The sequence below is a fragment of the Sardina pilchardus genome, chromosome 9 (assembly GCF_963854185.1).
Source record: "Sardina pilchardus chromosome 9, fSarPil1.1, whole genome shotgun sequence".
NCBI lineage: Eukaryota > Metazoa > Chordata > Actinopteri > Clupeiformes > Clupeidae > Sardina > Sardina pilchardus.
In genome coordinates, this window is record NC_085002.1 from 16212826 (window position 1) to 16228248 (window position 15423).

A 15423-nucleotide genomic window follows, 5' to 3' on the forward strand; every position below is an offset into this window, starting at 1 on the left:
GCTCTGAGGTTCACACATAGTCGGAGCTCCTTTTCAGAGAAAAGAGTCTGAAAGTCAGTCAGAGTCAAGCGATTTTTTCTTAATTATATTCATAGAAGTTTACCTCCGGCATTAGAAATGTATTAATTAGCAAATCTAGATGGCTGGCAATGGATACTGATGAGTACTTTTTTATAGACTGGACGAGATGCTTTGGATGTGTCAATAGTTCAGTTCACACAACTAATGGTTATTTGTGAAACTCAAGTCATTACTTATTGCCCTTTGCTTATTGCTTACATTTCTCACTCAAAAAAATACTGATTGTAGATTTATGTCCCACTACAATGACATGTCCCTCTACTGCCACTTCATACCCCTGAGTAATGCCCAAAGCCATCACCCATTTAAAGCATACAGTACGTGCCCTGATGCCCGCTGTGGTGCTTCGGTGCATTGCACTTACCGCCATAAAGGTCATGTGTTGATGGAAATGCTCAGTATGACCTCACTGCATGGGGCATTGTGGTTGTGGTCATGGTTATGATTATGGTTATGGTTATGATTATGGTTACGGTTACGGTTACGGTTACGGTTACGGTTACGGTTACAATTACAATTAAGCAGCATTCGCTATTATTAATAATAATAAAAGACCCAAGCTCAATAGCTGCAGATTATTGTTTACTGTATCTGTAAGCCAAGTTCATCTACACTTGGTGCATATTATGAAGCAGTCATGATGGGGGGCATTGATTTTCTACAGCCTGAGCCTCGAGTGAGCTTGTCATGACCTATGTATAAGAAGCTGGAGCATTTCACATTAAAATGTACAATTGATAATCGAAAGCAGCTGAATGTAATTGTGCTTGCTGCTGTGTTTGCAGAGTGTAGACTCCAGTCCCCAAAAGCTTATGATGAGGCTCTTAGGATCGATTTGAATTTGAATTGTGTATGGGCATCAGTGAGATAGTACATATGGATAGTACATGTTGTACATTGATTTCTTTCAGAAATGTGTGGTGCATTTCGAAACTGCCATAGCTGAAGATCTTTCACCATTATGGATCAAACCACAAATGCAAATGATAGAAAGCTTTTGCTCTTTTACGTTGTTTTAGATTGGAGTGGAGGGTTTTACTCCCTCTTGCCACAGAGCTGTTGGACTGGTGTCTCTAACAATGTCTTAATGCCCTAGTTTGGCCATCACCATACTAAGCTCAATATTTTAAGATTGAACATTAGTCTTGGGAATCTGCGCTTTATTTCTTCTGCACAAGAGGCGTGATCAATGGGCATACCTCAAATGACTCTGTATGCTAGGATAGTCCTTCTACCAATCAGACCAACGATCCGGGTGCGTTGATAAGCTAGTTTGTGATTGGACCCAAAGGTTGTGGACAGAAAGCAGGAGAGAGGGTTCACCTAGCCTATTAATGCCCTGGACAGAATTGTGAATTGTATACACTCTTAGAAAAAGGGTACTATATAGAACCAAAAATGGTTCAATTGCATGCTTCATATATGGCACCCCAAAATGGTTCTTTAAACATTTTGGAAAGTTCATCAAAGGAACCCCTGAGGGTTCTTTAAAGCCTGCATGGCTCTATATAGCACCCCAACCACCCTTTTTTTTTAAAAAAAAATTGTTGCTAAGTTACCATTAACTCAGTATTGTTTTTGGTGCCACCGGAAATGCCTCAGTAACTCATTTTTGTTTATGCAGTTGAAAGGGTCTATGTGCTCTGAATGATGCTAGTTATTGCACATTCACTGTTCTTTTCGCTCAAGAGGCCCCTAGATAATATCTTGACTAGACACTTGCAAAGGCAATGCATGCCTTTTCACCATAAATGCAAAGCTAATGATAACGCTTAAGTCAGTTCTCCTCAAGGTTCCCAGGACATCTGTGTCTAGCAGCTAGATCCCAGACTTAATTTAAGCAGAATGATAATGAGTTGGCACAGGTGAGGGCCCGGCAATGAGTGCCGAACATTACCCCTCCTGATTTCATTCGTTTTAGTTACTCTCCGAGGCTGGCGGCTCTGCCATTTCCGTCTCACAGATTTATTTCTTTCATTTTTGCAGTGTCTCAGGCAGAGCTATGGGTGATTATAGGTCACTGAGCAAACTTTTAAGTCAATCTTTTTTTAACGCTTAATAGAAATGGATGAGCTTCCACTCTGGAGCTACAAAAAAAAGACTAGATAGCATCAGACAGTGTAACTGTGGCTGTGGTGCCCACTTGACACTTGGCATGGTGAATAATGAAACAACAACACATTCACCAGTAGAATGTCAAAACAAATGTATGTCAAATCCACAGGACCCTGCTCTCCCTTTAGGAGGCATTCTCATGAAAACAAACGAGAGGTCTAGAAACTAGGCACCTCTTTTCTGTGGCCGCTTACTACCTGTCTGACTCCATTGCTGTTGTTTACGTTGTTGTAGGGTTATGTGCACATGTGGGTGGATATGTTCCCTGTGGATGTACCTGCTCCTCCACCGGTCGACATCAAACCTAGACTCCCCATAAGGTGAGTCATCAATAGCAGTACATTTACCTCTGAAAAAGCTTTGATTTGCTTATGGGATTTAATTTCCACATGTAAACAAACACCACTGTGTTGCTGGTGCTCCAGCGAAGACTGTTGAATGTTGCTGCATGTAGTGGACCAGTAGAGGTTCTATGTTGTTCTCACCATGTTTTTTCCTGTGCGTATCACATCAGCTATGAGCTGAGGGTCATCATCTGGAACACGGACGATGTGGTGCTGGATGACGTGAACCCTTTCACCGGGGAGCCCTCCAGTGACATTTATGTCAAAGGGTAGGTATACACCACTCCAAGGTATATACTAAAATGCACATCACACACACACACCTGCACACACGTACACACGCACGCACGCACGCACGCACGCACGCACGGACGCACGCATGCACATACACACATACATACCTACACACATACATGTACACGCACACACACAAGGTATTTGCATTCTGTAAATCATTTCTCTCCCCAGTAGTTAGAGGTGACAGATATTTAGAATACTCTTTTTTCCAAAGTGACACAGACTCAAATTGGGAATTGACAGGAAGCGGTCTGCTTCATCACACCCACTATAATCACTGTACTGACTGTACATCTGCACAATGTATGAATGGATGTTTTTCATGTGGAAAGTGTGTGTTCATTACTGTGTGTGTAAATGGAAAACAGTAATTCTGTGCGTGTGATTTGTGTGTAGCTGGATTAAAGGGCTGGAGCACGAGAAACAGGAGACCGACGTGCACTTCAACTCCCTGACGGGCGAGGGCAACTTTAACTGGCGCTTCGTCTTCCACTTCGACTACCTGCCCACCGAGAAGGAGATCACCTACAAGAAGAAGGAGTCCTTCTTCTCCCTGGAGGAGTCCGAGTTCCGGCAGCCCCCTGTGCTCGTGCTGCAGGTGTGGGACTATGACCGCATCGCTGCCAATGACTTCTTAGGTGAGAACGTACACCACGAGTTTATTTCAAGGAGTTATTTGAATGATTTATTCTGTTAACTGTGAAGGGTATGGACATCCGTCAATGGTGATACTGTACTCTATATTTTAATTTACCAGTAGATCAGATTGAGCTCATCGTTAAGTTATATAATTTATATATCATATAACTTGAGAGTGAATATTCTAATTTTATAACAGATAGAATTTTGAAAATACGATATACAATGATTCACAGTGGCTAGTGTCTCAGGCGCTACAGGCGCAATTCCAGTTTATTCTATTATCTATTAACTGAAATAGTCCAACGAATGGAATAAAGATGACTGTAGTGTGTGTGTGCTTCTCAAGTCCACTGCGCTAGTTTTGACCCCAGAGGAACCCCATTAATGGAACATGTTTTTTCCCTGATGCTTGTGAGCCATCAGAAGGGCTCACTCAAAGCCCTGGACGCAGACGTTTGTGGTGAGGGTACTCTTTCATCACGTTCAGCAGCTCGGAGCACTGCAGGCCACGACTGGCTGTTTTGCTCTAGGCACTAGGCAAGGACTTAGACCTGTTTCATGAGTCTCAGATAGACAATATCCATCTTCACTGCGTCCTCCTCAGGATCCCCTCCTCTGTCATCTCTTCATTAAAGTTTGCGTTTCTCAGTATGTACCTTTAGTGTCTTGCCACAAACTGTTTCTGGCTACAAGTGACAAGGTTCCTCTTTCAATTTTAGAGAAAATGAATGCGCAGAAATGAAACAAAACAAATATTCACTAAAAAAAGACTTAAAAAGGAAGAAGCAGCTAATCCATTAAAAAAACTAAGTCCTTGTAGACTTCAAAGGTTTGAGCATGGTTAAAAAAAACCCCAAATATATTCCTTTGTTGGATTAAGGCTGTGAAAAAAAGAAATGTTTCTAAGACTTTTGTTTGAAGTTTGTTTCCTGACAAGTATTAAATGCACCTTTTTATTAAGGTGCTATTTGAGGTAATTACAGTATTTGACACACTAATGGTATGGATTTCTTTGAGACGTGGAAGATTGAATTTCCCCTTGGGGATCAATAAAGTATCTGTCTATCTATCTATCAAGATAAACCTCTACTCTTTCCTATCAACCCAACCAGTACAACAGTTTGAAATGAGAATACCCTACTGAAAACATCAAAATCTGGACATTGTCAAGATCTTTCTAGTGGAATTATAAAGATAATTGCAGAATGTACAACCTTTTCAAAATGTCATAGCACTACTATTACAAACTGTAATGTGTCATCTTAGCAAGCTCGACACTGATAATGTCTAAATATGCTTAATGTGCAATTAGAATATTCATGAGTATGAATATGGGGGTTGCTGGGGATCACTTGTCCCCAATCAACGGAAGTGACATACTGTTTCACGAGGCTCTCTTCCACCTGCTCTCTTGACGCCAGGCTCCATCGAGCTGCGCCTGCACGACATGGTGCGGGCGACGAAGTCCTCCGAGCAGTGCAGCGTCAAGATGGCGAAGGAAAAAGCCACGCCTCGCTTCTCCATCTTCCGCAGCAAGAGGATGAAGGGCTGGTGGCCCCTCATCAAGCTCAAGAGCCAGGAGGACATTGAGCGGGAGGAGAGGGAGGCGGAGGAGGAGAGGAAGAAGAAGAAGAAGAAAAAGAAGAAGGGGAGCAAGCGCAGCAAGATGAAGCCGGAGGATCTCCAGTTTATGGACAGCAGTGGAAACACTTTCCTGCTTATGGTAAGTGAAGTTTGACTTTGTGCAAAAAAGGCATCAAAATCAATGTACCCACACCCCACCTGTGTGCACAGTAAATAGTGTGGTGCATCCTGGGAGTTGTAGTATTGTAGATGTAGAATTGCAGTTGGCATTTGTTTTGTACAGGGGAAAGTGGAGGCGGAATTTCAGCTGGTCACTGTGGAGGATGCTGAGAAGAACCCGGTGGGCAAAGCTCGTAAGGAGCCAGAACCTCTGGAGAAGCCAAAGTAAGACCCACACACACTAACAAAGTGTTACTCCGGCGAAAATTGACCTCAGGCTCTTCTTCTGCATGAAAACACATCAAATAAGCTGTGGAGACAGTATTTTTCGTTGATCAAGCACTACAGAGCTTGCAACGGTGTATTTTATAGCTCCAAATCGCAAACAGTGGATCAATTAAGGGGCGGTGAAGTAAACGCTTCCCAAATAGCGCCAGTAATATGGGTGTTTTAACCAGTAGCCTAATATTGTTCAAAACAGCATCAAACCTAGTCTGTAGCTTGCTCAGGGTCTCCACACTTAAAACCCACACACACTGACAAACCCAAAGGCTTACACACACTGACTTTTCAACCTACCTGTGTCAGGTGTCACATCTCTCACACCGGGATGCAGAGTACGGATGATCACTTTGCTTTGTAATGCTTATTAGGCTAAACAGCACCATTATTGCTTGTTACGGTTTGTGACTGGCATATGATTACATATGGAAACAAACATAGAATTTTAATTTAAAAATGTAGATCAAACTATAATCAATTCATTAATTGGTTCATTTCAATTAAATGTTTTAACAATTGAATTAAACAACAGCCCTTGCAGTCTACAGTTTACAGTTTACTGACACAATTACGTTTAATCAGTAATTCTTTGTAATTTATTTTGAGTCCAGGGCAAGACTCTGCTAAAGATCTATCAGTAAGCAACTTTCTTTGTCTCTGTGTCTCTCCTTATTTCTCTTGCTTTCAGTCGACCCAAGACATCTTTCAATTGGTTTGTGAACCCCATGAAGACCTTTGTGTTTTTCATCTGGAAGAAGTACAAGAAGTACATCATTGCTCTGGTCATCCTGGCTATTCTGACCCTCTTCCTCGTCCTCATCCTCTACACTCTCCCTACACACATCAGCCAGCTCATAGTGAATGGCTGACCATCAACACTGCCAATACACCTTGCCTTTGTTTTCAGAGAGAGAGAGAGAGAGAGAGAGAGAGAGAGAGAGAGAGAGAGAGGTAATGAGAGAGAGAGAGAGAGAGTGTGTGTGTGTGTGTTTGTGTGTATGAGAGAGAGGGAAAGGGAAAGAGAGGGGGAGAGAGAGAGAGAAGATATCGGCAAGTTTTATGATTAAAAAAACAAGGCACTGCAGTTTTAAATCCTACTTCTGGTAGCCAAAGACAAAATATTTTACAATCCGCTCTTGTAGAGTAATAATCCTTTGCACTGTTATCTTTATCTGATGTCATGTACACTGTGCTTTTTACAGTTTGATTAAATTATCATCAAATATGCTTCTGGCACTGTGCCATTGTTTTGTCATTCAATTAAAATATTTCTGTGGAAAAATGCAGATGTGATTTGGTGAGTTGATAAAGTAATAGCTAAACATGTTTGCATAGTCTCTCTCTTTCTTTCTCTCATTCTCTCTCCCTCCCTCTCTCTCTCTCTCTCTCTTTCTCGCTGTTGCAGTATTGACATAGTGCATTCATTTTGGATGATTGCACTACATGTATATCTAGAACTGTAGATAATTAGCTGAAGGTAAAACGGATGCAGTTTCGTACTTATGAAATGTCATGTCAAAATTGTCAGTGATTTTTCTAAAATGTGTTTATTTACACATTGACGTATTTTGTAGGCACATTATGGTTAGTGTTCCTAAAGTGGCAAACTGTATATGTCATATCCATTATTCCACCCGTTTATGGCATCAGCTGTGTCCTACAAGTGGAGCAGCGATGAGGGCCGGATGCTGGGTATAATGGTAATCTAGAGGATGGGGCATGTGGATGGTAATGATTCTCAGGGAGCAATTGCTCCAAAAACCTGGATACTGGCCTTGTTTCCATGGAAATTGTATCTTGGAGCAGGAGGTGAAAGTCATAATAGATTATGCAGTAGGACTAAGCATCTGATTAGTTTTTGTCACTGTTTTTCAGGGCTTAATTTATGTGGATAAATGGCGACATAAACAGCCAATGTAAATCAGATTTACTCAAATGTGAAATTGTGAAGAAAACTCTGAATCTGTCTGTCTTCAAGTACACAAGTCATCTGCACACAGTCATTTTCAGAAGAAGATAAGAGACTGTACTGAGGAGATGACACTGTTATGTTTCTTCTTTAGCCTGTCCAGTCATTGCCTCTGGCCTTGATGTCGTGACCCAGTTAATCTCGCTCAGTCAGAAATATACTGTGTCATGGATGACGTTCGGAAGCCTGCAAGACAAACTGAATGGTGTTGAAATAGCTTGCGTTTGTAGTTGTACTCCTGTCTTGCCACTCCCCCAATCAGTCATTTATGGATCATCTGGCCAGTCCATCATTGTGCACCAAGTGAGTCTTTGATAATGAAAGGTATTTATAGACGTTGATGTCAAAGAGGCAAAAAAGAGAGTTCAGTGATGCATACTGTATAACACCTCCCCGTTCTCCTTAATTAACATTACTAGTATGATAACATTATGATTTTGCCCATTGAAAGGTTTCTTGGCATTGCATAATGACATTTTAGCAAACATACAGTAGGAGTGTTTGTTTTTTTTCATGAAAGGTCACCCAATATGCTGGGCTGGAGCCAATGGGAGGCCATGATCAGTTTGGGCAACCATTTAGCCTACCTTCTTGTTCTAACAAAAATAACACATCATTGTCTGTGCCACCCCGGTGTAAGTAATGGTCGCAGCTTGGGCACCCTTAAAGACGTTTTTTGCCACTGGTAGTCCTGAAAGAGGAAAAGAATATGCAGGTGTAACAGTGCTAGCTGTTGTGATAATGGAGTTAGCTGAATATTGGCTGATTGGCCATGTAGCTCGTGTGGTCATATGTTGACAATCAGCCAATATTCAGCTAACTAACTCCATTATCACAACAACCAATACTGTTGCATTGTATATTATCTCATCTTGCAGAACTACCAACGCCAGTGCACTTTATAATAATTTAATCTTTTGGGGTAGTCGGGTGTTCTAAGAGGCACTATTGATGTTGCATGTCTCTCTCATAGCCTACATGAGGGGACCTTAAAGGGCAGCACTTTATACTGTACCTCCTCCCTCCACCAGTAACCAGAATGACAGGGAGCAGCACTAGTTCAGAGATCACTTTCACCACATAATTTGTGGAGAGTCACTAAATGAAGTACTCGCTTAACCCAGCTGCTGCCTGCCGTGCGCAGCGGTTGTGGCTGAGCACGCCCGTTGTGGGAACAAGCAGCTTGGGAATTTTCAGCTGAAGTCACATGGCGCTCGGTGGGGGCTGAGAGAGCTGCGGGCCATGCCGCCGTGAAGCCCAAAGCTGATTGAGTGAAACCCTAATGAGATGTGACAGTTGGGATAGGTGTCTTCCAGGCCCTTAACGATGCGGTATGTGAAGTTCCCAGAGTCTCACCCCAAACCGCGTCAAAAGAGTAGTTGACATGGAGTGTGTTTGACTATAAAATAACTTGTTCTTCCGTCTTTAATAGCCTAAGCTTGCTGTCTAGACAGGAGTCTTCTAATCTAGCCTCTATTCATTTTATGCTTAAATTCACGTTCCCATGTTTCAATCGCTCAGACACACTCAGTGTCCCACACAGCGTGATAGAAACCATACACAGTAGAGCTTTAAGATACCCTTCCGTAAAGACAGATTGCAGAGCCAAAGAGCATTCTCGGAGAGAATAGAAAAGGTGATGCGTTCACGTAGAAGTTCTAAGCAGAAGCTTCACGACTGCATGTCACGATGTGTTGTGTGATAAAGTAGGCTACCACGCAAGAAAAAAAAAAATCAGACTGCGCAATATTCAGAAAGTATTCCGTATAGTTTGATGTCCATGTCCAGATGCTCTGCTGGCCACCACGTCAACCACAACTCAACTGTGTGTGAGGAGAGAGGGGCGGACACGAGCATGCGCGCCGCTAAGCGCGCTACCGGTACTACTGCTAGGGAGAGCGTCAGTTCCTCATTCAGCTTACACAGGCAGCGTTTTACTAGAGATGGACCATCGGACAGGGTAAACACATGGTACGGCACTTCTCTAGAGTGCTATCTGTCCGTACGCTAAATTAGACGTAGTTTTGGTGCACACGCGAGTCTTTACATTTTGTTTTTATTTTAGTTCAGTTAATTATTTCCCCGCAAAGGTTTTCATTATATCGCAAACATGCCCGAGTTTATATCAGTAGAGGAGTTCATCGCAGAAACATTGGAGGACTACAGCTCTCCAACAACCTCGTCTTTTACAACAAAAATGATAAGTTGCCGGAATTCCGCCAACAACATCGAGGAGGTGAGTAAACTAGATTTTTTCGGGCTGGCTGAATTTTGCAAAGATATCCTGTAAGACTGTTGATAACAGTAATTTTGTGACAGCGTACGGCTTGTCTACTAGACCTTGGGGTAGACCCGCATGAGAAGGTGTGTCGGGTTTTTTCTTGTTGTAGGCTACTGATGGACTCATTATCCAATCCCAGTTAGCTCTATTTAAGGAGGCGCGGAGAACCGCACCGTGGTCACGGTCTTTGTGCTCTATTGTGCTCAGTTCTTTATTTTCCGGTGTTTTATGGGCCGTGTGGATAAGTCATGCGTCTAGTCACCTTTGTTTTCTATCAATCAGTTAATTAGCTTACTGGACACAAACCGGGGCTGTCCCGTTGACAAGCACGGAGCACATTTTAATTGCCTTTGTTTATTGCACCCATGGGGCGGCAGACCTATGGGCTCCCCCGGTGATGGAGAAGAAACTTGAACATGCGGTCTTTGTCAGAAATCATGAATTAAAGTGTTGCTATCGATGTATCTACATCCTTAGCTTATATAGCTATGTTGTAATTTTATGCGAATAGCTTATCCTCTGGTCAGGTGCCACTGCGCGACTGTCGCACCTGACCAACGGATGCTTAAAACTGTTTAGACCCATACGTAGCCTACAGACTACCCCATAATAACAACACTCCGGACCTGTCTTTGTGTTCAGTAATGTTTCACTTAACGTCATAACAGAAGTGCAAGAAGTCGCTTTGTTGGTCGCGCTGGTGAACGCAGGATCTTTGTGTGATTTCCATAAAGGGGCTTTTGCGCTAGATGCAGGCTGTCTTTGTAGGCATATTAGGGGTGTATGAATAGCCTACTAGTAAACGTGGCTGTTCTTTGAAGTAGTCTACACATTGTAAATAGAAAATAAACAAAACTGTTAGGCCTATTTTTAAATGACAAATGTATGGCAAATATGGCAAACCATGAATATTGAGGGGAAACCTTTTTTTATGCAGACAATTGGAAGTCCATGTTTACAGCTGTCTAGAAACTGAAAGGAAGCCCCCCACCAAATACATCTCATCATCACCACCACCAGTGCCACCTAATCTCCCTCACTAAACCTGGTCATGGCTTATGCCGTTTTGAGTCATTTGTTGTGGCAGATTGGAGCCCGTGCCAGAGGTCACTGTTTTGGTGACAATGGGAATGACTGACGCCGCCGCAGCACCGCACAGACTGTCGTGTTGGAGGAGTGCACAGTTGCCATGACGATGACCTAGCCTGTGAAACACAGTGCAAATTGGACACTGTAGCCCATTACATGGTTGACTGTTTGGGTCTCATTTGAGGTGACAGATCCTTGCGAGACTAGTGAAGTCTTCACTTCAGACCTCAAAGGATCTCCGAGGGGGGCTGCACTGTTGGAGGGTGGCAGGAAGTGCCATTCATTAGCTTCCTGTCTCCAAAGTGAGAAAACCCAACACACCGATTCATCAAATTAACGCAGGCCCAGAGACACACAGTTGCTTGATCTCTGGAAAAGAAAAAAAACAATAGGGCTCATTGTCACAAATGAAAGGCAGAGCTAAACCTAAATGTGTAACTCCCACAGTCACACTTGAGTCTGTCCACTGCTGTCCAGACCTATAGACCAAGAGGGGCGTGAGTGATGCACACCGCAGTTTCCTTCCCCGTGTGTGTCTAAGTGTCGGCCAGTGGGGGTGTCCACTGTGTGGTGTTTACTCATTCAAAGCTGTAATCATTTTAGGCTTACTGTTGTGTCTGGCCCCAAGTACAAAGAACATCTAATCCTTCCTCACCCAGATATGCTGCTTTGGCTGATGCTAAAGAAGAGGTTAGTGGGGGTGGTGGGAGGAGGAGGTGGAGGTGGGGTTTTTTCCAGGTTCAAATTAGAGGGACCAAAGCATGTACAGCCTGTGCCCATATATAGACAAAGCTCCACATATGTTGGAACTGTGTTTGTGTGTGAGGGAGGGAGAGAGAGAGAGAGAGAGAGAAGATAAGAGAGAGAGAAGAGAGAGAGAGAGAGAGAATGTGTTTGTGTTTCTGTGTGTGTGTGTGTGTGTGTGTGTGTGTGTGTGTGTGTGTGTGTGTGTGTGTGTGTGTGTGTGTGTGTGTGTGTGTGTGTGTGTGTGTGTGTGTGTGTGTTGTGTGTTTGTATGTGTTTTCCTTCTCTCTCATTTACATTGTGCTGTCTTTGGCAAGTCAGGGAAATGGCTCCCGTGTGTAATCCCTTGACTTTGTGACCCAGCCAGTTAACTGAGCGGACAGAATCGCCCCAGTCTTCACTCGGTTAAAGGCCGGGAAACTGCTGACAGAATGAGGCGGAATGAAATTGCAGCCGCCAGCAGACAATATGTCGGTTCCACATCAGATGGCTACTTGGGCTGATGGATCATGGGTCCTTCATTTAGGTGTGTGTGTGTGTGTGTGTGTGTGTGTGTGTGTCTCAGTGAGAGGGTTGGGCCTAGCTCAGCTGGTGCCGACGATACTGAAAGTAAATTGAAATGGAAGCAACTTGGGATTAGGGCGGTCGGTGGAGTGTAATAATAGGGCGGTTAATTGGAGTGTGTGGATAATCCGAGTGGACCAGTGTGCGCGAGGAGGGTCTGGTCATGGGCGCACAACAGCTGATTTGGCTATTTGTTTACAGTACATCGAGCATCAAGAGGTAAGACGGGGAGAGAAACACATGCATATACAATTCATTCATTTAAGGAGATTTACTGGATCGGTTGTTTTGATGTCTGGTGGAAAGGACTGTTGGGTTACATGCTAAGGACTGGTGGCAGGCAAGTGGGATAGATTATAGATTCTAATTTCTCATGCTTGTTGAGAAGAACAATTCAAACAGTGATGTCTCCTTTTTGTCTATTTGAATTGTTTGATGTCCAGATGAAATTGCAATAGCAGGACAGATTCAGTAGTTGTCTCTTATGCCAAGTGGTGCAATCCGCTCCACTGGAGAACACTTCCAGGACTTTGTCGGATGGATGTTGTTGATGCCAATAATAACTGAAGCAGCTCAGTGGAGAATATTGTGAGGGGAATCTTATAGTCAACAGAAAAGCATGCCACATTTGTGCACCCACAAACTTAGAGTTGTGTATTCACAATTAAGTTTATTGTCTTGTAGATAAGAGAGGCACATGGCAAAGTGTGTCATTGTCAGTAGATCTAGTGCTTTAAATCTACAAATCATTTTAGACTTCCATCCCTTTTCAGACATTGTTTGGCCCTGTGTCTTGATGTCTTGATGAAAAAACAGACCCATCACTCACGCTGCATCTCTGTCCCTTTCTCTTCATGCCATGTTGGGCAGTGTGGGGGCAGCTGTCCCCTGAGCCCCCCATCTTTCCTAGAGCTCTCGTCTCTGCCCTATGACCAGCCGATGCTTATGGGTGAAGGTGAAACTGCAATAGCCATCCACTCTGATTCTGAGAGGGAGAGAAAGGATAGATAGAGACAAAAAGAGAAAGAGAGAGAAGAAAGAGAAAGGAGAGAGAAAGAGGCTGATTGCTGTGTTTGGACAGTTGTGCGAAGAGGGCAGTGGTTTGGTGTTATGTAAAAATTGTACCGTTTATTGCCTTGCGTGGTGAGAGGGTCAGTGGCTTAAATGAGGTGGAAAGAGAAAGTGAGTATTTCTGAGATGCCTTACAGTAATTGTAGTGTGTGTGTTCAGCTTGGGCTGCGTGCTCTTGGTCTTTACTCTGAGCTGTTTGCTGTGCGTTTCTTTTCTTCTGTCATGATTGAATGCCTCAACCAAACATTCTGTAATGTCCTAGTGGGCGTGGGGTTTTTATAAAGCGTAGCGCATGGACAGGAATAACTGTACCAGTTGCATTTTTTGACAAATATATGAAAAAAGAGAAACACACTCACGGCACATTGAAATAACACTATAGTGGACACTATTACAGGGATCCAGATAATAACATTTTTGTATAAAAGCACTTTTAGTCAGGTCCACTCTTGGTCAATTTTTTTTCCAGTCTAAATGCACATTATCCCACTAACAGGCTGGCAGTGCTTCATTCCTTTTTTTTTTCAATCTGGTCTCTTTCTCGCCCAGAATTCTTTTTTTCATTTTCTTTTTTTTTCTTTCCGTACAATGGAGTGCCCCACATCTGAGTGTTTTGGAGGGTGAATTGGTTTTTGTTTGTGTTGGAACTCACACAATGTCGGGGCTGGCAGTGCACGCTCAAAGCCCGGCCCCAGAGCCGCTCTGCCTGGAAAACAAAGGCTGCCACGTGCTTGACCCCTGCTGAGTATGCCATTCTTCAGGAGAAGCGTGCCCATTCGCTGCCGCGGAAATGCGATTCCTGTGGACGCTCTCCCTTGTTTACCCAGACAGTTCATTTCTCTGGCCAGGTAGATGGACTGAGACTCACCTGCTTTGTGTAGAGAGGGGGCCGAGAGAGAGCACTTGAAGGCCGATAGCTGCATTGTCATCATCTTGTTGTGAGCCTGATTTTCAGTAGATGTCTGTGAATGGAGGTGCTGTCCTTTAGCACAATGTGCTTTTATTTAAAATGTACTTAACCGTTGTATTGATATTCGTGCCCAAGTTGATATATGATACATGATGTGAAATCACTGACTCACTGACTCATGGAAATCACTGACTCACTGACTCATGGAAATCGCTGGCTCAGGATCTTGACCTCTGATGACTTGGCGACTGACCAGTTGTAATCTCTAATTTTGGCCAACCTGCAGCATAGCGCTGAAAACCATCACAGCCATCCTGCACAGCACAGCACACTGGACAACCATCATGACAGGCTCTTTGTAAAGTGATGTGGGCTATGGTTTTGTATGGCTACTCTCCCTAACAAAGTAGCAAGGTTACATTACTACTGCAAATGCCTGCCAGTTTCCTCTCGTCATCAAAGGCTGGAAAATCCATTGTTTTCTTAACAAAGATGTTAAAGTTATGCAGCCATGTAAAAAGCAGAAATGGTATATGCACAGGAGGTCATGTTTTTTTTTCTTTTTCCACAGAGTCCAAAATGTTCAAACTCCCATTGAACTGGGTGCCTCTCTGAAACAAATGTGTGTTGTAGATCAAATCAGTTTTAGACAGGAGCAGTCTTCTCATAATTGTGTGTAAAAATGTTATCAAAGGGCTCATCACCACTTCACAAGACACAAATAGCTCACCCGGGCGGTGGACAAGTGCTCGGGTTGAGTAATGGGAGGGAGTTTCCATAGAAACCAGCATTTGAAGGGAAGTTCATTTTGACAGTTAGACCTGAAGAGAACAAAGTGGAGCAATTTTTGAGGGCATTTTTTTTTCCCGAAATGCGTGAGCTGAAGAGGTGCTTTACTCCAACACAACCACTCCCCCCCCCCTATTGTGCCTGACCATCTCCCTCCCTGGCAGATCAATGCGTCAACAAAAGCCATGTCAGTGATTTCACCAGGCTCCTCACAGAAGACTCCACACAGTTTAACTCCCACAGGAGTGCAGCTCGCATGGACTCGGGGCTTCAGCCCGTTCGTTCAGAACAATCCAGTTTGACGCAGCACTGGAATTGACTTCCAAGTGGACTGGCACTTTGCGATGAGTTGATGCTTTTAAGTAACCCACTGTGGTTAAGGCTTATAGTGTTGATGCTGTGTGAAGTAAAGCCGACAGCACAGGCAAAAAGGAACCCTTAAACGAAGCCTTAAAACCTCCCTTCATCCCCGCTGATGATGGGAGTTTACAATGAGGGGAAG

At 43.5% G+C, this 15423-nt stretch overlaps 2 protein-coding genes across 2 annotated transcripts in view; both read left to right on the top strand.

Annotated features, from left to right (window-relative positions):
• The window catches only part of fer1l4 (fer-1 like family member 4), a 38994-nt gene extending 32263 nt beyond the window's left edge, over positions 1 to 6731 (top strand). Inside the window, exons 41-46 of the mRNA XM_062544958.1 lie at positions 2431 to 2516; positions 2711 to 2809; positions 3234 to 3475; positions 4901 to 5202; positions 5347 to 5447; positions 6193 to 6731. Coding sequence (XP_062400942.1) covers positions 2431 to 2516; positions 2711 to 2809; positions 3234 to 3475; positions 4901 to 5202; positions 5347 to 5447; positions 6193 to 6373 — 1011 coding nt within the window. The 3' untranslated portion in view covers positions 6374 to 6731. The remainder of the gene's footprint in view (positions 1 to 2430; positions 2517 to 2710; positions 2810 to 3233; positions 3476 to 4900; positions 5203 to 5346; positions 5448 to 6192) is intronic.
• A 2706-nt stretch (positions 6732 to 9437) lies between these two features.
• unm_sa1614 (un-named sa1614) overlaps positions 9438 to 15423 on the top strand; it is a 71558-nt gene continuing 65572 nt past the window's right edge. The window contains exon 1 of the mRNA XM_062546000.1: positions 9438 to 9709. Coding sequence (XP_062401984.1) covers positions 9584 to 9709 — 126 coding nt within the window. The 5' untranslated portion in view covers positions 9438 to 9583. The remainder of the gene's footprint in view (positions 9710 to 15423) is intronic.